Below are 25,749 nucleotides of genomic sequence, written 5' to 3'. Positions count from 1 at the left end.
TTAGAATTCCTTTCAGTGCTATTTTCATACAAAGCCCTCATGGCCAAAATGCCAAGAGGTTATCAGGCCAAGTAAATATGAAGGCTTGTTCAAACTGACTCTGATAATAAAACATGTATTTGTGTCATTGATACTGTACACATATTTGATGAAATTTCAATAAGACGGTGCACAGTAAAATGATAAGCCATACAGAACTGGTTTGACATGTTTGTTGTTGTTGTTGTAGTATGTTTTCTGCATTCCAGCTAACTCACAAAGAGTATTTTAATATTCAGGCTAGATTTATTCCCCTTTGGACAGCTTTGTTATCAGCTGAGAGTTTAACAACATGCCATTGCAGTATGAAAGTCCAACCCAAGTTATATAAACTCTATTTATATTTATAAACTCGAAGTCCTAAAACACTTTTTGATGTCTTTCTTTCCCATGCATATGACGACTGGTGAAGAGAGAACTAGCTAAGGATTATCCATCAAAGGTAACATATTGTGCCCTATAGTGTATGGAGAGCATTGTTAAATTATGATTTAGTTTTAGTCATAGTCTTTTGAATATTCATTCATTCAATATAAATTCAATAGTCATTTTTTGGTCATTTGAAATATTGTATACGTATTAATTGACTAAATAGCCTACATATGATTTTTGTCAACTAAATCTACAGTTGATTTAGACAACAAAAATATATTTTGTCATGCCATGATAGCATTGTAATAATGCTATCCCAAAAAAATGATCTAGATACAAGCTCACAACGTGTCTCAGCGTACACCTGCACAGTGTACACAAACAAGCATTAGATTAGCATTAGTTCTACTGGATTTCTTCTCCACTAGTGCCTCCCTAACATTTCGTCTAGATTTTATTTGTTGACAAAATTGTCAATATATTTAGTAAAAATTGTGGTCATCATAGGTTACGTTATTATTTTGTTTTTGTTTCGTTTTCCTCTGTGAAGTTAGTCGACAAACATTCTTCGTCATAGTTTTAGGGCTCTATTTTCGTCCATGCTAAACCGCTTATCTCTAAACTTCTTACCTTTTTTTATTATTTTGAAAAACATTTTTGAATAGTTCAACTAGCCAATCTACATTGACACGTTGTGAGCTTGGAGACTGGCCTTTTTAACTTTTCAAAAATGTTTTGCAAAATAGTAAAAAAAAAAAAAAAAAAAAAAAAAAAAAAAGGCAAAGAAGTTTAGGGATAAGGGGTTTAGCGGTGACGAAAATGGAGCCCTTATTCTACAAAATGAACACTGAGTCTACTTAGCCAACAAGTATACTGGTGCTGGAATTGATTGGTTTCGGTTAAAAACTATTTTGTTAGAAGGTTCTATATCCCGATCATTGCTATAGTGTTCAGTAACAGTGGTCTCCTGTCTCTCCAGCTCTTTAGTAAACAGAAAATAAATGTTCAGATGGGTCACCAATTTCCTTCAATCAGGAGAGAGAGCCCCATTTATCAGGTTACATTTTTGTTCAAAATCCAATTTTGACTTTTTTTGTTTTTCTTTCATCACTTCAAATGTACTTGTATGTATGAGTTATTTGTTCTGATTGGATGAAATTGATATCCTGTCCTGAACATTTATTTTCTCTTTACTTAAAGGAGAATTCCACTCATTTTCAACATTTTACTATGTCATTAATATACTTTAGAGCTGTTGTGTGGAAATAATAAAAAAGTCCCCCCATTCTGTTTTTCCTAGAACTGTAATTATGAAAAAAACATTAACATGGTGAAACACATCTTGATGACATCATCAAGATGTGTTTCACCATGTTAATGTTTTTTTTCAGACCTCCAGTTCTAGGAAACACAGAATGGGGGGGACTTTTTTTATTATTTCCACACAACAGCTCTAAGATATATTAATGACATAGTAAAACGTTGAAAATTAGTGGAATGCCCCTTTAATATAAGAGCTAGATAGAGACGGGAAGACCCATTACTGTACAACACTGTAACACACCATAGCAATGATTACAGGAACATTTAAGAATACTTTGTCTTTTAACAAAACGTTATCACTTGGACAAGTGGTTCTCAAGTATTTCTGGATCAGGGCCCACTTGAAAATTGCTTGGCTGCCGTGTTAAGTGATCAGATGGGTGGGCTGCATGCATTTTCAAAGCATGTTATCATCAATCAATTGTTTGTGTTCCGGCTGGGATCAATGGATCAATGGATCAGGTTCTTATTTAGCAGTATCACAATGAAAACACTTTTCAAGGTTTTAAAGAAACATAGTTTAATACAGTTAGGCATTTTTTTAAATTAATGTTATATTTTTATTATTAAAATCTTAGGGCTCCATTTTCGTCACTATACCCCTTATCCCTAAACTTCTTTTTTTTACTATTTTGCAAAACTGGCTGGTTAAAATGGCCAGTCTACAAGCTCACAACGTGTCAATGTAGATTGGGTAGTTGAACTATTTAAAAATGTTTTGCAAAATAGTAAAAAAAAAAAAAAAAAAAAAGCCAAAGAAGTTTAGGGATAAGAAAATGGAGCCCTTAGTGTTTTGCCAGTTATTTGGGGATAAAATGTTTTGTTGCTTGTTTTGTGGCCCACTTGCAATATCCTCACAGCCAACAGGTCAATAGGTTGAGAACCAACCACTGACTTAACACCACCTTTAATTGCAATCATTGTACACTGTTTATTTAAATAAATACAAATCGATATCCATTTATTTTAGAGCGAAGAAATGTATTTCCACCTGGCCTGGATCGCTGTCCTCTTCCTCTGTCCAGCCGTTGCTCATGGAGGTAAAGTTCTTGTTTTTCCTGTGGACGGCAGCCACTGGGTGAACATGAAGGTCATAGTTGAGGAGCTGCATGCAAGGGGCCACCAGCTTACAGTCATGCGAGCAAATAACAGCTATTACATTAAGGAAACCTCACCGTTCTACACTGCAATCACGATTGACATGGCATGTAAATTTGATGAGGAGTTTGCCAAGACATTTGTGTCTAGACTTCTGGAAATCCAGAGGCAAGGAAAGTCTGCCTGGACTCGTTACGAGCTCGAAATGGAAGTAGCGGAAAAGATTTCAGAAATTCATCAGGTCACTGTCAAAATGCTTGAACACATTTTTGAAAACAAAGATCTCATGCGGTCTTTACGGGATGCGAAATATGACCTGGTTCTCACTGACCCTGTTGATCCAAGTGGCGCTATACTTTCCCGCATCCTTAGTTTACCACTCGTCTTCAATGTGAGATGGACCACCCACGGTGAAGGCCATTTCCCTATTGCACCGTCTCCACTTTCTTATGTTCCAACTCCAATGATGGAGCTATCAGATAAAATGACCTTTCTGGAAAGAATAATCAACATATTGGTTTTTGCTTTTGGGAAATTACAGGTGGCAAACTATATTACGCCACATTATGTAGGTCTGTTGGAAAAATACCTTGGTTCAGATGTAGACTACTTGTCCCTGTTTCAAGCAGCAGACCTGTGGCTGATGAGAGTTGACTTTGTGTTTGAGTTCCCTCGCCCCACCATGCCTAATGTTATCTATATGGGAGGGTTCCAGTGTAAACCTTCTAAACCTCTTCCGCAACACCTGGAAGAGTTTGTCCAGAGTTCTGGGGAACATGGAGTCATCATCATGTCTTTGGGGAGTCTAGTTGGAGAGCTTCCCCAAGACTTAACAGAGGAGATCGCTGCAGCTTTTGCCCAGCTACCTCATAAAGTAATCTGGAGGCATAAAGGTGACAGGCCTGCTACTCTGGGCAACAACACTTTACTGGTGGACTGGATGCCACAGAATGACCTGTTAGGTCATGCAAAGACCAAAGCATTTGTAGCGCATGGAGGAACGAATGGAGTTCAGGAAGCCATGTACCATGGAGTTCCTATAGTAGGACTCCCGTTAATTTTAGATCAACCTGATAACCTCTTTAAAATGGAGGTACGAGGTGCGGCAAAGGTCATTGACATTTTTACTATGAACAAAGACATATTTCTGCAAGGCATCGAGGAGGTTCTCCATGAGCCTTCCTACAGGAAGAACATGCAGAGACTCTCCAGGTTGCACAGAGACACACCAATGAAGCCGCTGGACAGCGCCATCTTCTGGATAGAGTTTGTTATGAGACACAAAGGTGCTACTCACCTCCGCACACAGTCCTACAAAATGCCCTGGTACTCTTACCACTCTCTAGATGTCATGTTGTTCTTAATAGTATTATTCTTGGTTATACTGCTGACATTTTCTGCCTTTGTCACATGTTTATGTTCCAGGGTGTGTTCTAGAAGAAAAACTAAAAGTGACTAAATACGGAACATATGCTTTGAGATGACATTCCTGAACATGATTATTAGGGACCTCAGGGACTACAGATGTTGTATTGCTTCTGACTTCTTGTTACTGCGAGAGTGAGGTCTAGCCAACACCAACGGGATTAAACTACTACTATTCAGACGGCAGCCATCTTGCCAGCAAGGTGATACCTAGGTGATACTTCCCATAGACAGCCCATTCACCCAAACAGAAAAGTCCTATTTAATTATATTAAACAACGTCAAAATCACCAACATTGCAGCTGTAGGGAAAGCTTGAATTATCCTCTTTCAATCTGTAAAGTTTTTGTTTAATAAAAATCCACCGTAGACATGTTATGAGCTACTTCCTGTCAAGAAATTCCTTGCAGATGATTAAGTATCAGTTCCAGACCTACGCACCCAGGGTGCCGGCCCGATGACCGGGTGCCGGCCCGGTCCGAAACGGTTGAGAAATGACAGAGTTACCGTGGTCCCTCTACTGTAATCTCTACTGTACTGTACTGTACTGTCCTGACAACTGGGTTGTTTGCATTTCATCATGATATTGAAATGTAGGCTGGCCGTGACACCATATAGCATACAATCTTTATTCTAGTGTGGTCATATAGTTGAAATGAGAGTGCTCTGGCAGGTATTATATTCATTTTAATAAAAGTTATGTTCATAAATATACCTAGAGATGGAAATTATTATTATTTTATCTTTTTTGCTGAATGGCTGGACAATGGAAATTTAGAGTTTACATAGTACACATGGTACATGCATAAACGTTCCTTAATGATTATATCTGGTTTCAGTATTCATTTATGATATATTTTCTCTATTATTAAGGTTATTTTTGCATTCACTTTGTATTGCTGTGGGGAGGGGGACATGGCCAAAGCATTTCCGGGGGTCCCCAGCCAAAAAGGTTGAGAACCCCTGCTCTAGGGGAAGGCTACTTCCTGCATAATACTGTAGAGTTGCATTGTTCTTCTTTTAAGCAGCAACTTTCGTGCATGTGTTTGGTCCGAATCACGACAACCCACCTCAAACCCTAACCTAACCATAACCGCAAGCACGGGAGCAGGCGCTAGTCCGAGGTGCGGACGCATGTCGAACCAATGCTCCGTCGGACCATAGTACGCCACTATTTGTTAAATAAGCAAATGGTATCAAGGATACCAACCAGCAAAAATTGAGATGAACAATTTAATATTATTGTCATTGAACATGGAACATAATAAATAAGAATTCCTAATCATTTTGATTACTATAAAATGACTAATAATTTGCACAGGGCAATGACAAATATGACCAATAAATGACTGACAATGACCAATACAATAATGAAAATAAATAATGTACTATGGCCAAATTAGGACTTATAAAGACACTTTGTATATAGCGGAAATGGCAGATCTTCAAGCTCACAACAGGTCTTATCATTGAGCTTGTCGATCTGTTATTTCCGCTATTTTTGAAAATATTTGAAACATTTTCAACATGGAAAAGATTATGACGATTATATGCAACATTTGGTCATTATCTAAAATAATTGAAACCAAGTGACCATGCAGTGTTGGTGTTCAAAGGTTTGAGCATGTTATGGGGTTATTGCACAATAGCCTTAGAATTCCTTTCAGTGCTATTTTCATACAAAGCCCTCATGGCCAAAATGCCAAGAGGTTATCAGGCCAAGTAAAATATGAAGGCTTGTTCAAACTGACTCTGATAATAAAACATGTATTTGTGTCATTGATACTGTACACATATTTGATGACATTTCAATAAGACGGTGCACAGTAAAATGATAAGCCATACAGGAATGTTCTCAGACTGAACTGGTTGTTGTTGTTGTTGTTGTATGTTTTCTGCATTCCAGCTGAATCACAAAGAGTATTTTAATATTCAGGCTAGATTTATTCCCCTTTGGACAGCTTTACAATTTACAATTTACAATTTAGGCCTTTAGCAGACACTCTTAATCCAGAGCGACTTACATTTAGCAAGAACAAAAGCATGGGAATACATCACATATATAAAAAGCATTTATCAAGAAACATGCGTAAGCTAAGAACGTAGCTAGAACATATCTATATAATGACACTGTACATATAAACTACATATATACTATACTATGCTGTACATATATACTATGAAGTGCTATGACTACATACAATACAATTATTGTGCTGTCTACATAACATGCTATAAGTCTGTATCAAATGCTATCTAAGTCTAAAAAGTGCTGTCTAAGGGGGTAGAGTAAGTGCTATAGGCCATGGTGGAGTCTGAAAGGGTGGGTTTTCAGACTACGGCGGAAGATTGGGAGTGATGCTGCAGTTCTGACTGCAACGGGGAGTGCATTCCACAGTTTTGGAGCCAGAAGGGAGAAGAGTTTGGGACGTGTGGAGCGTTGTCCCGGCGTTTTTAGTGAGGGTACTTCCAGCTTCCCTGCATTGGCTGATCTGAGTGCGCGGGAGGGTTTGTAGGGTTCAATCATACTTGCAAGATATGGGGGAGCCATACCTCTGGTTGCTTTGAATGCCAGCATCAGGGTTTTGTATTCTGTGCGGGCAGCGACCGGGAGCCAGTGCAGGGAGCGGAGCAGGGGGGAGACATGTGAGAATTTTGGCTGGTTGAAGACCAAGCGAGCTGCGGCATTTTGGATCAGTTGGAGAGGCTTAAGTGCACATGCCGGTAGGCCAGTAAGGAGGGCGTTACAATAGTCGAGTTTTGACAAGACTGTTGTTATCAGCTGAGAGTTTAACAACATGCCATTGCAGTATGAAAGTCCAACCCAAGTTATATAAACTCTATTTATATTTATAAACTCGAAGTCCTAAAACACTTTTTGATGTCTTTCTTTCCCATGCATATGACGACTGGTGAAGAGAGATCTAGCTAAGGATTATCCATCAAAGGTAACATATTGTGCCCTATAGTGTATGGAGAGCATTGTTAAATTATGATTTAGTTTTAGTCATATAGTCTTTTGAATATTCATTCATTCAATATATATTCAATAGTCATATTTTGGTCATTTGAAATATTGTATACGTATTAATTGACTAAATAACCTACATATGATTTTTGTCAACTAAATCTACAGTTGATTTAGACAACAAAAATATATTTTGTCAGTCCATGATAGCATTGTAATAATGCTATCACAAAAAATAATCTAGATACAAGCTCACAACGTGTCTCAGCGTACACCTGCACAGTGTACACAAGCATTAGATTAGCATTAGTTCTACTGGATTTCTTCTCCACTAGTCCCTCCCTAACATTTCGTCTAGATTGTATTTGTTGACAAAATTGTCAATATATTTAATAAAAAATGTGGTCATCATAGGTTAAGTTTTTATTTTGTTTTTGTTTGGTTTTCCTCAGTGAAGTTAGTCGACAAACATTCTTCCTCATAGTTTTAGGGCTCTATTTTCGTCCATGCTAAACCGCTTATCTCTAAACTTCTTACTTTTTTTAATTATTTTGAAAAACATTTTTGAATAGTTCAACTAGCCAATCTACATTGACACGTTGTGAGCTTGGAGACTGGCCTTTTTAACTATTCAAAAATGTTTTGCAAAATAGTAAAAAAAAAGGCAAAGAAGTCAAAGAAGACGAAAATGGAGCCCTTGGTCTACAAAATGAACACTGATTTGAACACGGATTTGTGTAAAAATGGTAATGCAGCATAAAATAATCTGCAGCACAAAATCAAATGTCATAGTCTATATTTGACTGCGAGGTGCATGTCATTGTTTTACAGACCTTTAAAGGACCACTTTTCAACCTATCTTCATATAATAGGTCCTCACTAATAATCATGAAAAAATGGCACGATTTTTTTCTACTCAGTCTGTGTCTCATAAGACGGCTGTGGGCAGTTTAGAAACCGTCTTCCAGTGACATCATCATTAGGCAGATTTCTTTTTAAACAATATCTTTTTACAAAAATATTTAGATTTTCATTATCGTGAGAACAATGGCTTCCATTTTCGCATTGCAACTTTTCAGGACTAGAAAGCCTGCAGTTTTTATTAGCTTGTATTCCCCATCGATGATGGAAGACGGTTTCTGAACTGCCCACAGCCCTCCTATGAGACACAGACCGAGTAGTGTGGTGAAGTGGTCCTTTAATCTTAATCTAACAATTGTGTTTCACTTTTTTATAACTACGTTTTAATATTTCATTATTATATTTAGTAGTTTCACACAGACAAAAACATATCCCAGTCTACTTATATAGCCTACACGTAATGGTGCTGGAATTGATTTGTTTCTGTTAAAAACTATTTTGTTAAAAGGTTCTATATCCCGATCATTGCTATAGTGTTCAGTAAATGGTAAATGGTGCATTTATATAGCGCCTTTATACAAGGCGCTTTACATAGATTGTGCATCAATTAACCCATTCACACACACATTCATACACCGATGGCGGCAGAAACCATGCAAGGCACTAGCCAGCACATCGGGAGCAATTTAGGGTTCAGTGTCTTGCTCAAGGACACTTCGACGCTAACTCTGGGGGAGCCCGGGTTTGAACAGGCAACCTTGCGTTTACCATCCAGCCACTGCCGCCCCAGTGGTAACAGTGGTCTCCTGTCTCTCCAGCTCTTTAGTAAACAGAAAATAAATGTTCAAATGGGTCACCAATTTCCTTCAATCAGGAGAGAGAGCCCCATTTATCAGGTTACATTTTTGTTCAAAATCCAATTTTGACTTTTTTTCTTTTTCTTTCATCACTTCAAATGTCCTATATGAGTTATGTGTTCTGATTGGATGAAATTTATATCCTGTCCTGAAAATGTATTTTCTGTTTACTTAATATAAGAGCTATATAGAGACGGGAAGACCCATTATTGTACAAACACACCGTAGCAATGATTACAGGAATCTTTAAGAATACTTTTAACAAAACGTTATCACTTTCACAAGTGGTTCTCAAGTATTTCTGGATCAGGGCCCACTTGAAAATTGCTTGGCTGCCGTGTTAAGTGGTCAGATGGGTGGGCTGCTGTTATCATCAATCAATTGTTTGTGTTCCGGCTGGGATCAATGGAACAATGGATCAGGTTCTTATTTAGCAGTATCACAATGAAAACACTTTTCAAGGTTTTAAAGAAACATAGTTTAATACAGTTAGGCATTTTTTAAATTAATGTTATATTTTTATTATTAAAATCTTAGGGCTCCATTTTCGTCACTGTTAAACCCCTTCTTTTTTTTTTTACTATTTTGCAAAACTGGCTGGTTAAAATGGCCAGTCTACAAGCTCACAACATGTCAATGTAGATTGGGTAGTTGAACTATTTAAAAATGTTTTGCCCAATAGTTAAAAAAAAAAAAGCCAAAGAAGTTTAGGGATAAGGGGTTTAGCGGTGACGAAAATGGAGCCCTTAGTCTACAAAATGAACACTGATTTAGTGTTTTGCCAGTTATTTGGGGATAAAATGTTTTGTTGCTTGTTTTGTGGCCCACTTGCAATATCCTCACAGCCAACCATTGGGCACATAGGTTGAGAACCAACCACTGACTTAACACCACCTTTAATTGCAATCATTGTACACTGTTTATTTAAATAAATAAAAATCTATATCCATTTATTTTAGAGCGAAGAAATGTATTTCCACCTGGCCTGGATCGCTGTCCTCTTCCTCTGTCCAGCCGTTGCTCATGGAGGTAAAGTTCTTGTTTTTCCTGTGGACGGCAGCCACTGGGTGAACATGAAGGTCATAGTTGAGGAGCTGCATGCAAGGGGCCACCAGCTTACAGTCATGCGAGCAAATAACAGCTATTACATTAAGGAAACCTCACCGTTCTACACTGCAATCACGATTGACATGGCATGTAAATTTGATGAGGAGTTTGCCAAGACATTTGTGTCTAGACTTCTGGAAATCCAGAGGCAAGGAAAGTCTGCCTGGACTCGTTACAAGCTCGAAATGGAAGTAGCGGAAAAGATTTCAGAAATTCATCAGGTCACTGTCAAAATGCTTGAACACATTTTTGAAAACAAAGATCTCATGCGGTCTTTACGGGATGCAAAATATGACCTGGTTCTCACTGACCCTGTTGATCCAAGTGGCGCTATACTTTCCCGCATCCTTAGTTTACCACTCGTCTTCAATGTGAGATGGACCACCCACGGTGAAGGCCATTTCCCTATTGCACCGTCTCCACTTTCTTATGTTCCAACTCCAATGATGGAGCTATCAGATAAAATGACCTTTCTGGAAAGAATAATCAACATATTGGTTTTTGCTTTTGGGAAATTACAGGTGGCAAACTATATTACGCCACATTATGTAGGTCTGTTGGAAAAATACCTTGGTTCAGATGTAGACTACTTGTCCCTGTTTCAAGCAGCAGACCTGTGGCTGATGAGAGTTGACTTTGTGTTTGAGTTCCCTCGCCCCACCATGCCTAATGTTATCTATATGGGAGGGTTCCAGTGTAAACCTTCTAAACCTCTTCCGCAACACCTGGAAGAGTTTGTCCAGAGTTCTGGGGAACATGGAGTCATTATCATGTCTTTGGGGTCTCTAGTTGGAGAGCTTCCCCAAGACTTAACAGAGGAGATAGCTGCAGCTTTTGCCCAGCTACCTCAGAAAGTAATCTGGAGGCATAAAGGTGATAGGCCTGCTACTCTGGGCAACAACACTTTACTGGTGGACTGGATGCCACAGAATGACCTGTTAGGTCATGCAAAGACCAAAGCATTTGTAGCGCATGGAGGAACGAATGGAGTTCAGGAAGCCATGTACCATGGAGTTCCTATAGTAGGACTCCCGTTAATTTTGGATCAACCTGATAACCTCTTTAAAATGGAGGTACGAGGTGCGGCAAAGGTCATTGACATTTTTACTATGAACAAAGACATATTTCTGCAAGGCATCGAGGAGGTTCTCCATGAGCCTTCCTACAGGAAGAACATGCAGAGACTCTCCAGGTTGCACAGAGACACACCAATGAAGCCGCTGGACAGCGCCATCTTCTGGATAGAGTTTGTTATGAGACACAAAGGTGCTACTCACCTCCGCACACAGGCCTACAAAATGCCCTGGTACTCTTACCACTCCCTAGATGTCATGTTGTTCTTAATAGTATCATTCTTGGTTATACTGCTGACATTTTCTGCCTTTGTCACATGTTTATGTTCCAGGGTGTGTTCTAGAAGAAAAACTAAAAGTGACTAAATATGGAACAGGCTTTGTTTAAATAATGGTTGTAGGCCTAAATAATTATGACCTTCCTGGTGAACATGATTAGTATAATCAAAGCTGCAAGTGGTCATGGGAAGTTTAGAGCTCTGGTATTTGTCAGAAGACATGATGCATCCCTTTTAATCAATTATAATTATTATTAAGGCGTAATGATTAGTTTGCCACTGTTTTACCAGAAAGTGCTGCTCATCTCAGCATAGAGTCCTGTATAATGCCCTGATGGCACCATTATGTTGTTGACTATTGCTGCTTCAGTCAAATCATGTTTTATGCTGTGATTATGTAGTATATACGCGGAAGTGGGGATTGAACCCGGGGCTCCCACTCTGCCAGACCAACTCGCAACCTGTCGTGCCAATAGGACTGAGCCCGATTGGCAGGGCTGTGGCGGGGGGCTACAATTACAAATTACATTCAAGGTTGAACACCTGCATATTGGTATCAGAGAATGAGCACTTAAGCATCTAAATTAAATTATTATTATTATTTTTGTTTTTTCAATTTACTTTTTATTGAATTTTAATCAAACATACATCTAAACGAAACGACTGACAATTGACAATACATACAACCGAAACAAAACAAAACAAGACAATATACGTACAATACACACAAGGGGAGATATCTGCCTCTCTTCTCTATTGATGATCATAATACATAAGTACCTCAAACAGGTGCATCTGTTTCTACAGGTTAAACAGGTTTAACTGAATTTAAACAAAATCAGGTCTTATGGTATAGAGACATGAGTAATCCATCTAAACCAGTTATCTGTGAAGACTTCAACTTGACCTCTAAAGCTGAATGTAATTCTCTCCATAATAAATATACTATAGATTAAATCAATCCATTCATTTATAGTTGGTATAACATTTGTAAGCCACTTTTTTGTTAAGGCTTTTTTGGATGCCACCAGCAATACCCTCAGTAGATACTGATCCTGCTTTGCAGTCCAGATCTGCAAGATACATGGTTTTATAAATTAAATTATTTTTTTAATAAGCAGTTTTAGAATCAGCTTTATTGGGACGAAGATAAAGATAAATCTTCTTCCCAAAAGGACTTTCAAACTTCATATATATTATATATGAACCCAAATACTTGTATTTATCAACCTGTTTCAGAGGAGTGTTTTTATAATGTGGTTATTGTTGGATGTGGTTATTGTTGGATTTGCATATGTATTCAGTTTTCGTCTCGCGATAAAGACCAACAGAGTTGGAGGCCTGCTCAAGACACTGAAGGAGAGCCTGAGCGTACTCCAATGATTGACTGACAAGCGCGATGTCATCAACATCACATACAACATAGTGGACAATAATGTTACCAGAAACACAAAAAGATATCCCTGAATGTATACACAGTTATGGGGGTCTGCTGTCCTAGTTGACTCATAATTTGCCATATTAGTAAATCAATGTCATACATATTCTGAAGAAAACCTGGAGACTTGACAATCAATAATTGGGTCTTAACATCAAAATAAGATTATTAAAGGACCACTTCACCACTTTTCTTCATATAATAGGTCCTCACTAATAATCATGATAAAATGGCACCATTTTTTTCTACTCGGTCTCATACGAGGGCTGTGGGCAGTTCAGAGACCCGTCCACCAGTGACATCATCGTTAGACAGATTGTTTTAGATTTTTAGATTTAGATTTTAGATTTTAGATTTAGATTTTTAGATTTAGATTGTTATTATCGTGAGAACAATGGCTTCCATTTTCGCATTGCAACTTTTCAGGAATAGAAAGCCTGCAGTTTATATTAGCTTGGATTCCCCATCGATGATGTCACTGGTGGACGGGTCTCTGAACTTCCCATAGCCCTCCTATGAGACACAGACAGAGTAGAAAGAAATAGTGCCATTTTATCACGGTTATTAGTGAGGACCTATTATATGAAGATGGTGAAGTGGTCCTTTAAGGTGTGTAAAACAGAAAATCCAAAGTTTTCCATGCACGGCCACACGCATGTACAGTACATGTGTACGGACATATAATGACCCCTGATTATAACAGGCTATCCATCCAGGTCCATTATTATTTGTACACTCAGAGTTGAAGTAACACAGAGGATTGTATACTGTTTAGTTTTTACATCAGCAGCTGTCAGTGTCAGTCGGTCTCCCTCAACCCTCATTGATCCACATCACACACACAGTTCACACCATGCGCTGAATGAATCAGATCACTGATTGATTCACTGCAGAGCGTCACAACATGTTTCTGTCACGTGTACGCTGAGCATTCTGAATCATTGAAATACTGTGCTTCTATGTGAATGAATGAATGAATGAATGAATGAATGAATGAATGAATGCATGCATGAATGAATGAATGATTGATTGAATGAATGAATGAATGATATAATCAATTAACCCATTTTGACCTGAGATCAGATTCTAAAAATGTCTTCTACATCCTGACAGTTTTCTGAAAAAGCTATGTTTATGTATAGAGGGTATGCGCATGCTTAAAGTGAATGGCACATCGAGTGGCAAATCGAGTGGCAAAGCAACATGCAAAGTGAGTTTAACATTGTTTAACGTTGTTTAATGTACTGTACTCAGCAATCAGATAGGACTTTTCTGTGTGGATGAATGGGCTGTCAAGGCCAGAAAGTAGCTTTTTGCCACTCGGTAGGCATTCTTGCATAACTTCCTGGTTTGATGATGATGTCACGCGCATACCCTCTATTGTCGTTCTTCGATTTAAAAAAAATAGCAGACCTACAAGCTCGTAGCGCGCCACTCGGTGGCGCGCTACGAGCTTGTAGATCTGCTATTTTTCAATAGCTAAAGCATAACATAATGCTAACACCAAAAGGGGTTCCCGCCCAAAATGGATACAGTATGTAGGTAGATGGATGGATTCATGGGTGGATCCGTGTCATTCATTCAGATAAAAATGTCATTAATCTGACCTTGTTTGCAGGTAACAAAGCTCTATTAAAATCCTAATTTCTACATCATCGTAAGGCCTCCTTCACACGTATCAAACACACGTTCTGTGCTCTGTCTGTGATTAATGGCTGCCACAATGCAATTCCAATGGGAGTCATGCAGGTTTGACCAAACATTTATGTTTGATGAGGCTTCGTACACACATAAAGAACGAATGTTCTGTGCTCTGCCTGTGTGTCATGGCCGCCCCAATGCTTTTCCAATGGAAGTCACATGGTTTGACCAAACATTTATGTTTGATGAGGCTTCGTACACACATATCAGACGAACATGCTCTGTGCTGTCCGTGTTTCATTGCTGTCCGTGTCTCAATGCTTTTCCAATGGAAGTCACGTGGTTTGACCAAACAGTTGTGTGTGATGGGGGGAGGGGGGCAATCAAACACGAGTGTTTGGTCAAACCACGTGACTTCCATTGGAAAAGCATTGGGGCGGCCATGAAACACAGGCAGAGCACAGCACAGTTGTTCTTTATGTGTGTACGAAGCCTGAGGCAGCAATCAAACACAAATGTTTGGTCATGACATTTGTTTGATACGTGTGTATGAGGCCTTAAAAGACAGCAGGTTTATTTTGCCGAAAATAAACAATACAAAATTAGGCTAAGGACACCTGTGGCTTAATTCATACTTAAAATAGCAGGGCTTGTGTCAGGCTTTCAGTCATGACTGTACTTCTGAAACTGAACAGAAGATGGCAGTATAAATCAACAAGGAACATTTCAAATCCTTCTGCTTCTGCTACAGTATCTGATACAGTACAGTTACAGTTAGTCTAAGTGTTTTACACACAATGTTCCCTTTGTGCAGGATAATTCACATTATTATTCTGGCTCCATAGTAGGCTTAGGGCAGGCTATAGTTAAAATAGTATAGTTATAGTTTAGCATTGCCATATCAAGTTAAGTTAATCACAACTACATTCATGAATGTCGTAGGCCTACCCATGACTTCAAGTCATATAAGAGCGTCATGTCACGTGACGTAGTAGGCTGTAGACCCTCAACCTGAAGATTCTGTGCGAGGGACCTCCAACAATAGCTGATCTACTATAGCTCACAATGTGTTGCATGCATGCCGTAGCTTTAGCTGAGTGGTTAGTGAGCCCACCTGGGGAGCCAGAGGCCCTGGTTGTCCCAGGTACGATTCCAGGCCAAGTCAGCGATGTGTGTCCCTGAGCAAAATGCTTAACCCCTAAATGTCCTCTGAGCGCTGTAGAATTGACCATATGCAGACCGTGTCCATCTTGCCAGCAAGGTGCAATTTCCCATTGACAGCCCAGTCATCCAAGCAGAAAGGTCCTATTGTATTAAACGACATAAGCTCATCAACATAGCAGCTGTACAGAAAGCTTAAATTATCCTCTTTCAATCTGTTTGTTTGTTTCATGAAACCCCACCGTATAAATGTTATGAGTTACTTCCTGTCAAGAAATTCCTTGCAGATGATTTTTTTTGCTAAGTGTCAGAGTTTGGAAGTGATCGTTATCAATAAAGCAACGTCCTGTTGCCTCCTGCATTATGTGCAAATTCATAGATTTATAAAGGACATAGAGAGTGGACCGGAGCGACAGCCCCGCCCCCCCCACTATTCTTTTCAATGGAAGTTGCTCAGTGGCGTTTTGAAGCACCAGGAATAACGCTCTATACTTCCGCATTTGCCAACCAAACGTTGGTTGAAAAACATGCTAAACAACCGCTGTAACACTCGTGTAACCGTTTAAAGTTGGATTTTCTTGGCCGTTGCTAAGTTTGAATTAGTGTAAAACTTTTTTAGCCCTTCACTTTTTGGATTCATTGTGCAGAAAAGGGTAAGAAGCGTTCCTTGTGGAAACATGCGCCGTTTCTGAACCGCGGTGGGAGGGGCCCAGGGTGTGACCTCATCTCGGAGCTACAGAATGAGCGTAGGGAGAGGGCACATATGGGGCTAGGGGTGCACAGGCTTTGACCAGTAGGCTCGGCAGCTTTAATGTTGGCCAGCCATTCTGGGAGCTTGTGCAAATTCAAAACAGATGGTACGCATGCAGGCCTGTTGAGTGATATCCAACGAGCACTTCCAAACTCAAACACTTAGAAAAATAATCATCTGCAAGGAATTTCTTGACAGGAAGTATAGCTCATAACATGTCTGCGGTGGATTTTTATGAAACAAACACTTTGCAGATTGAAAGAGGATAATTCAAGCTTTTCGTAAAGCTGCAATGTTGGCGAGTTTTGACATTGTTTAATACAATCAGATAGGACGTTTCTGTTTTGATGTATGGGCTGTCAATGGGAAATTGCACCTAGTTACTAGCCTGGCTAATAAGCCAGACTCAAATCACACTGCCGTGTGGTATGGCAATTTATTTTTGCCAACGGCTGATTCGGTCTGGCTTATTAGCCAGGCTACCTAGTTACCACCTTGCTGGCAAGATGGACGCGGTGTGCATATGGTCAATGGCTGCTCATACGTAGTTGGCGAAAAGGCAGAGAACAAATTTGTGCATAGATTAGATACTACATATAATGTGACAAAAACACCCCAAAGGAGTGGGGACAATTATATTAAATAATTTAGCTGGGGACACTCTGGAAGACTTCGAGGACCCCTGGGGGGGTCCCCGGACCCTATTTTGAGAACCACTGATGTAATATTTGTTGACATTGTGAAGCTTGCCTTGCAGAAGTGCGTGCAACAGTGGCGTGCACAGACATTTAGAGGGGCAGGTGCTCAAGTGGAAAAAAAGGGCACTTTGTGCAGCGCGTGGAACCGGCCGGTTGCCTTAATAGTGTGAGATTTATAGATTGTGGGGCCTAAATAATATATTAGAAGCTTTTTATCAAGAATTGATCAATGTTACCATGGTCCACATACTGTACAGTGTAACTGTACAAAATAAGGGGAAAAAAAAGACAACAACCTTTTTTTCGAAAGGGCACATTGCCAAAAGGGCAGGGGGTGCTCTAGCACAGGCAGGACAAGTGTGGGAGTGTGATTATCTTCTCCACTTTCTTTCCTTTCTTTGCAAGAACTTGATATCACCAAACCACATCTTACTGACTTACTCCCTCCCACACAAATGTGTGAATTTGAGTTCTTTATCGCCTCCCTACAAAGGTCATCTACGAAGACATCTAAGTGATACAGGTAAAGTGAATTTGTCTGGTGGGCCTGCATGTAGACGCAGGATCACATGTGCTTTATAAGGACTGTTGTTATTATAGAGGATATGATATGTGTTTATATACATCTGTCAAACTGAGACCTGTCAAAGTTTGAGTTGAGTCACAGAGACTTTGATTGCGAGAAATAAAAATGAATGTGTGCATACTGTTGGGTGGAAACCTCATAATATTATTATTATTTATTTATTTTTAATGTTTTTTTTGTGGCTTTCGCCTTTATTTTATATATTTCTATATTTTTTGCAGATCTATAAACCATATACTTATACTTACACTACAAGGAATTGGTTATAATTTACCCAGGCAGGAATGTGCTTGGCCAATGGACAGAAGGATGCCACATTCATATCTAGCCCAGTGGTTCTTAACGTTTTCTGGGCCCACTTGAACAATATTCAAGTGTCCACACATTCTTGTGCATTTTCAGAGCATAGGTATTTTTTTTCATGATCAACCATTTGATTGTGTGGCTTGGATCAATGAAACTGGACCTAGACAAGTCTTCTAGCTTGCCAAACTCCCTGATTTGTTTGTGTAAATTTATACTTAAAAATACCATGACATTTTATCATTATTATTAATTGTTTAAGTTGTTTTGCCAATCATTTGGGGGCCCACTTGCAATACACTCGTGGCCCACCAATGGGCCACATGAACCACTAGCCTAACATAAGGTAAGGCACATTTCTTTGAGTAGCACTTTTCAACAACAAGGCCATTCAAACTGCTTTACATGAAACATTAATAACATGAAGAGAAAAAAACTAAAAGAGCAATACAATATTATATATATTCGGCTAAAGTTATCTGTTGGAATGGAGCTATTTCTTCAAGGAGTGGCACAGACAACTCAAAATGAGCGTTAAATCTTTTGAACCCTCTGCTTTTGGAAAATAAAGACCACAGGATGTGTGATATTGATGCTTTTGCATATATACGCTGAGCATCTTTCAGTTCCGCCCACCAGTGGTGGAAGAAGTACTCAGACTTTTGTTACAAGTAAAGTTGCAATACCTCACTGTAGAAATATTTAAGTAAAATACCTTATCACTGGCACAAAAAAAAAAAAGAATATATATATATATATATATATATATATATATATATATATATATATGCAAAATTTTCAGTAACATTTTCAAATGATGTTAGTGGAGTAGAAAGTACAGTTATATTGTATCTGAGAGTGAGATATATAGAGTAGTAGAAGTATTGAAAAATGGACATACTCAAGAAAATTAAAAGTATAGCTAACTTCAAAATTGTACTTCAGTACGAGTACATGCAGTAAATGTACAGTAGGCCTGCTTAGTTACTTTCCACCACTGCCACCCACGTACATCTTGCATCTGTCAGTCACAAACATGCTGTGGGCTGTTGTCTGCTGTGTTTGCAATTTGTCTCTGAGAAGGAATTCATTTACATTAAAATGTACACTAATGACTTGTATGCATTGAAATGGTTCCTGTGCATTTTACCTGTTTATTAAACCCATGGGAAATTATTTCAAGTATGTACAGTATGTCTTAGTTTACTGTTTGTGCTGAGACAGTAGCCTAAAGACACAACTTAGTTTTAATAAGAACATTAAAAGTGTTAGCCCTTTATAGTAGCAGTGCAGTGATATGAACATTTTAATAAAAAGGTTATGGATTATGGATGGATAATTGTATGTTTAACTATCCTACTTATGTGTATACAGCACACCTTTTGTATGTGTAGTTTTATTTATTTGATTCTCAAAGTGGGGTCCGGGGACCCCCAGGGGTCTTGAGGGGGGTTCCAGGGGGTCCCAACATTAGCTATAATATTGCATGGAAATCGGTTCAACCATGCACACGTTCTGAAAAGAGCCCCACAACACGTTGCGATGCACTGAGCCTTGTAGATTTGCTATTTTCATACAATCTTGAAAGAAATGTGGAATATACAGTATTTGAAACGTTAAAAACTATACAAATTTGTACTGTACATTGAAAGCAATATATTTTCAAAAGGGTGGGAACCCCTTTTGGTGTTTTAAACATTATGTTATAATTTAGCTATTGAAAAATAGCAGATGTACAAGCTCATAGCGCGCCGCACCGAGTGGTGCGCTACGAGCTTGTAGGTCTGCTATTTTTTTTAAATCGTGAAAATATTTATTTCAGAAAACTGGCGGATTTAGAAGATTTTTAAATGTTGAGGTCAGGTCTAAATGGGTTAATATATGCAAATGAATATACATCAACCTGAAGGTCAAAGTTCAATTTCTCCCCAGAGCAAGCAGGCATGCAGGCTCAGAGGCTCATTGATGAATCAGCACTTGCGCTGAAGACCCGGGTCCAAATCCAGGGTAGAACAGGAAAGTTGCATATAGTAGTTTACTGGTAAATGAACACTGAGGCTGTAGTGTTGATCCCGTATACAGGTGGTTCCCAAACTGTTTCGTGTCAAGTACCCCCAAATCAACATTTCTTAGGCCACTGACCCCCCTTTTGAAAACGCATGCCAGTGACCCCGATAAGGGAGGATTTTTACAGCTCTAGCAGTGATTCCGAAACATATTAATTTCATGGACCCCCCAGTTTCACACGCATTATGCTACGGACCCCTGATTTAATGGCATTTCTATCTCTGGTAACCCAATTTATATTGTAAAACCACTGTTATTTGGTTCCATTTGTACACTCTCAGAGTTACAGGCCCATAGGGGTCCATTTGGTTCCTAACTATCTCTAATTAAGCTAGGTACCCCCTGGAACACCCTCAAGTACCCCTAGGGGTCCCAGGACCACACTTTGGGAACCACTGCTGTATACAGATTGATTTGGGTGAAGCGATGGGCCCATATGCAGATTATCACTGTATGTACTGCAGGCAGTCTGCTACTAAACACACGGTTGAACTCACAGTGAAAGGAAATTATTCATAAGTTATGGTTCTATATTTGCATACATTGTTATAATGATAAAGTATACAGCAAATTTGCATAGGCAGAGAGCTGACATAGACTGAAGGGGAATTCCCATTGTGATGCAAAACTGTGTCGCAAATGACTCGGGATTTTGTGGGTTAGAAACGTGGCAACACAAAAACAAACAAAATGAAAACTGAAGTACATTTGTTCGTCCTATGCCACAAAAATGTGGAACACCCTGCCAACAGTCGTAAAGGAATGTGAATCCCTGCTCTTAAAGAATACTTACACAGGGTGTACGTATTGTGGCTTTGCTCCTTAAACAAGAGGGACGATGATTAGACCTGCAACATTTTAATATAATGTACAGTTATTCAATGCTTACCTTAACATGCCAATGTTAAACATATAAGTGACAGCTTGTAGATCAGCAATTTTTTGAAATATTTGGATTTTTTTTAATTGTCTTCCACGATAAATGTTCAGATGGGGGTCACGGTCAAAGGCTACACTTTGGGGGTCCTTGACATGAAAATGTTTGTGGAGCACCAGTCCATAAACTTTAAGTAGGCCTATTATACACCTACATATTCGTGATTTATATTATAATATAAACCACTTCAATTATTACATATATTCTTGGGTTATTTTATAAAGCAGTTGATAAAACGTTATAGCTATTATTCCGCACCCCATGCGGTGACAGACTGTGTTCTCCCCAGTGAGTGTCTGTCTACCTTATTTTGCTGACGTCACTGGCACTGCCCTGTCAGCCAGCTGCGGTTGAAGCTACCGTCTAGTTCCTATAGGCGGGAGGGACGTTCGGTCCGCGCTGTGGTTGGCTAGTTGGTTGTGTGTGTGTGTGGGTGGGTGTGTGTGTGCGTGTGTGTGTGTGTGTGTGTGTGCGTGCGTGCGTGCATGCGCGAGAGAGAGAGAGAGAGAGAGAGAGAGAGAGAGAGAGAGAGGAAAGTAAACATTTACTCAATAGCCTACTGTACTGCAGTACATTTTGGAGGTACTTTTACTTTTTTGTGACATAAATAGGCTACCAAAATGCTTCACATATTGATTGAAAAAAAAAAAATTGGCAAGTATTTTTGCCTGAAATTCAAGAATACTAGCATTATGAATTTCAGGCAAAGATACTTGCCAATTTATTTTTTTACTCGCCCTTCTATGTTTAAATTAATTGCATTACTAAAACCTGAAAAACAAAAAGTAATCTATAAATTGGGTGCTTTTCTGAAAAAAATTTCTTCCACTGTACAAATAGGGAAAGCCTTTCGATATGTCATCATATCATGTAATGTATTGTATACTGTTGATTGTATACTTTTATGAATCTGTGCTCCAAACCATGTGATCATGGTCGTGAGTTAAATAAATGATGACGATGATGATGATGATGAAAATTGTACTCACAGTATGTAGAATGGGTACATTTCAAACGAATGCAAGACAACTGCTGCGAGGACGAAACCACGAAAAGTACTAAGACTTGTTTACATCAGGGTCCTCCATTTTCAATTCATCAGAACATTTAAAGACATACAAATATACACTTCTGTGAAAAACAGGAAATCCTCATAAAATGATGATATAATATAATTTCCTTATATTATAAGGAAATTAAAAAAGGTAAAAACATGTAGCCCTGACTTTTTTTTACAGGGGCCAGTTTCGAATTGCCGCCGTCCGTAGGTGCTCTTTGAGAGTGGTTTTGAAGGAGTCAAGGGATTAGGGCGTTCCACATTTTAGTGGCATAGGAGCAAAATGAATTTAATCCCTTGTTTGAGCCGAATCTGGGTTGCACGTTGTTGAACTCCCTCTGGTGTTGTGAGTGTGGACTTTGTTGACATTAAGGAAGTATTTGGACAGGTACATGGGTATCTTGGTGGTGTAGCGAATCTTGTAGACCGTACTCGTCAACGGAAACCTTGTGAGGGCTCCTGCATGTTAGGGTCTTCAAGGTGTTTTTGTTGACCACTGTGACCAGTGACCCGGCCCGACCCTGCGTGGCCTCCCGCACCGCAAAAACGGGTGCCCCACGTTCCATTTTTTATTTCACTGGTTTCTCGATTTTACTGACATATAGACTGTATATAATACAATATTTTGACCATGTCTGAAGTATCAATAAACTCCATTAGGGGTGTGACACACACTGCTGCAGAGACAGCGTTCTTCCGACGGTTTTCAGAAAAACGCGTCCAGTCTTCAAGGACCTTACATTATATTAATACATTCATTACAAACACCCTGCAGTTATTATGTCTGTGTCCCTTTTACGCCCATATATATGGAGTTATTTGTCAGGCATGCCCAAATATGGAGTCTGTCAGATCATCATTGTGATGTCAGAAAAGGCCAGCTCCATATATGGAGATCTGGGAGTGATCAGGTGTGATCAATTGGCTAATTTGGGCCCTGACGAACGGTTCTCGAGTTACGTGGATTACAGATATATCTGTACACAGATGAGGTTAGATATCGGAATAAAGTAATGGATTTTCAAAAAAAGCACAATAGAGGGTATGCGTGTGCCATGTGACATCATCATCAAACCCGAAAGTTACGCGGGAACTCTCACTGAGTGACAAAAAACTACTTTCTGGTCTTGACAGCCCATACATCCAAACAGATCATAACAATATTTTATTGTTGCCCAGATTAAGTATCAAATGAAATAGTTTGGTTGATCAGACTAATCAACATTATGAATTTGAATCATTTTACATAGAGGTATCTCCTTAGTCCTTATGCAATACACATTTCCATTAGTGGCTATACCTCATATCCTCTCTTCTGTCTAACTATAAAATAAGTTTAATAAATTAATTAAATACCCGAGTGGAGATGATAATTTTGATATTTCTTAATCTTTTCCCACAAGAGTAGCAGCATTATGCATCTGCTTTGAAAATAAGTGAACTAGTAGGCATATATTATGTGTACAGTGTTGCAAATCAAATAAATGAAATCAAATCTCTCTCTCTCTCTCTCTCTCTCTCTCTCTCTCCCCACACACGCACGCACGCACGCACGCACACACACACACACACACACACACACACACCCTTCTCGATTATAAATCGGAAAAGTAATTGATAATAATAACATATAATCGATTCGATAGTTATCAAGTAGCAGCCCTAGTTTTGTCACATGTTGAGTTTCAACCATGTTTACTATTGTGCTGCCAGCGGTTGTCCCGACAATCCCTTTTTAGCCAATGACGGCGCGGGTGATCCTTCCGGGCTATGGGAGCCAGAGTGTACCTTCAGTAAAAGTTGGGATGTGTGTGCTCCTGTCAGAGAGGACAACCGTGCGTCTGCGTGCCGTGCGCGTCTTATTGACACTAAACAACCCGAACAGAAGCGTCGCTGAGGCGGACGGCAGCTCTACCGTCAGCCGCTGTGTCTCCAGGCACTTCCAACACAACTTCAATTCTTCACAGGATCGGGGAAATAAAGAACGCCAGAGAGAGGAGAGAAGAGGAACCGAACGGAACGAAACGGGACGAAGAGCGATACTTTACCGGCTATATATATTTTTTTTCTTTTTACATTTGTACTGGAAAAGAAACGCGGAGGAGAGACAAGGTTGTAACGCGTTAATAAAACACGGGTCCGCACTTTTTATCGCAAAGAAAAGGGAGAACGAGTTCAAATTAAATACAATCAAAAGTTAAAAGTTTTGGTAAATGTTGTGATATCTTTTTTGGAAGAGCATAAGCTGCTCTTTATCCGTCCGTTGTCCGTCGACGTCCGAGTGGCGGGGTTGTGCCGAGCTGTCAAACCGATGACTGCTACAAACTGTACCGGGAATGAGGAGCTGGACTTCAGACTGATCTTCGGGGAGGACGGCCAGCAGCAGCCCCTAGGCCCGCAAGGTCAGTACAGTACAGTAACACTACAGTACAGTACAGTACAGTACCACTCACTGGAACACTGGAGCGCCATGCTTCACCACGGCATGAGCTTCACAACGCTTCAGAACATGCTTTTGGAGAGAGAGAGAGAGAGTGAGAGTGACACTGTGTGTGTGTGTGTGTGTGTGTGTGTGTGTGTGTGTGTGTGTGTGTGTGAATTGTATAATATATGTATATATAATATATAATTGTACGTGTGTGTACAATATATAAATAGGCTACACGTATACAATTATTTGTAACTTTGAAACCACTCACTGGTTCTCAATAGTTTCAATTTCAAGGACCCATAACTCCTATAGTAGACGGTAGTCTACACATGGAACCTCCATGTGCAGACCCAGCATATAGGGGTCCATTTGGTTCCAAACTATCAGTCATTTAGTTGGGTGGGGACTCGCTGGAACCCCCCCTCCCTCCAAGGACCCCTGGGGGTCCCCGAACCCCACTATGCTAGATGATTTAAAACCATCTCTTGCCATGCATATTGAGGGACCCGTTGACCCATATCATATCTTGGAGGAGAGAGACCTTCTTGACAGGAATACAAAATTAGGTAGACCAGACATGCATCACTGAAGGAGGAACACAGTCTGACAGGGATACAAAACTTGGCAGACCTGTTGTATTATACCTATTCATTCTATTGGAGAAGGCTCACAAATTCTGGCGAGCAGTAGAGCTATACATTGTACAAGTAATTAGAGAAATTCAATATGATACACTTATTGAGCCATGAAATCCAAGTCCAACAGCTGTCATTATGGTGGCTAGCTTGTTAGCATTACGTGTTCATAATAAAAGTCCAAATATTGATTGCAACTATTGGCGATTAATCTATAGATATTTTTTTTGATTAATCAAATTATCGAGAAGGACCTTTTTTTTAAAAATATATGTATTTTTGGCCTGGGCCGTGGCTCAGCGGTCCAGGCACCTTGGCTGGTAATCCAGTCTGGCAGTGTGCCGCAGGTTCGACTCCCGATCCCGACAGCCTTTACTGCATGTCACCCCCCCATCTCTCTCCCCATTTCCTGTCAGCCTACTGTCTGTCCCTCCATAAAAAATATAAAAAAGGCGAAAGCCAAAAAAAACCATACAAAAATAAATAAATATATATATGTGTATTTTTAATATATCAACATATTGATGAACAACTTAGGGGTTATTTTAAACTAGCACACAACAGGCTCATGCAAAACCGTGAAAATAGCATCTACAAGCTCTGTCACAAGCACATGTAGATCGGCTATTTTCAGCCATACATT

The 25,749-nt window shown here is 39.4% G+C and overlaps 3 protein-coding genes across 3 annotated transcripts in view; all 3 read left to right on the top strand.

Moving 5' to 3' along the window:
- Nucleotides 1–2,752: 2,752 nt before the first annotated feature.
- On the top strand, nt 2,753–4,291 carry LOC306919893 (UDP-glucuronosyltransferase 2A3-like; the record flags this gene model as incomplete). Its single annotated transcript, XM_079496441.1, has 1 exon — nt 2,753–4,291. The coding sequence occupies exon 1, from the start codon at nt 2,819–2,821 to the stop codon at nt 4,289–4,291; it is 1,473 nt and encodes a 490-aa protein (XP_079352567.1). The 5' UTR covers nt 2,753–2,818.
- A 5,710-nt stretch (nt 4,292–10,001) lies between these two features.
- On the top strand, nt 10,002–11,489 carry LOC306919339 (UDP-glucuronosyltransferase 2A3-like; the record flags this gene model as incomplete). The annotated part of the gene is made up of 1 exon (XM_079496166.1): nt 10,002–11,489. Exon 1 carries the CDS (start codon nt 10,017–10,019, stop codon nt 11,487–11,489), a length of 1,473 nt encoding a protein of 490 aa, XP_079352292.1. The 5' UTR covers nt 10,002–10,016.
- Nucleotides 11,490–24,290: 12,801 nt separating this feature from the next.
- Nucleotides 24,291–25,749, top strand: part of LOC306920176 (nuclear factor of activated T-cells, cytoplasmic 3-like) — a 141,852-nt gene continuing 140,393 nt past the window's right edge. The window contains 1 exon segment of the mRNA XM_079496836.1: nt 24,291–24,442. Within this exon segment, the coding sequence (XP_079352962.1) occupies nt 24,352–24,442 (91 nt within the window). The 5' untranslated portion in view covers nt 24,291–24,351.

This window comes from Electrona antarctica (genome assembly GCF_951216825.1).
Source record: "Electrona antarctica genome assembly, chromosome: 3".
In the NCBI taxonomy this organism is placed as follows: Eukaryota; Metazoa; Chordata; class Actinopteri; order Myctophiformes; family Myctophidae; genus Electrona; species Electrona antarctica.
This window is presented reverse-complemented; position numbering and strand designations above follow the sequence as displayed.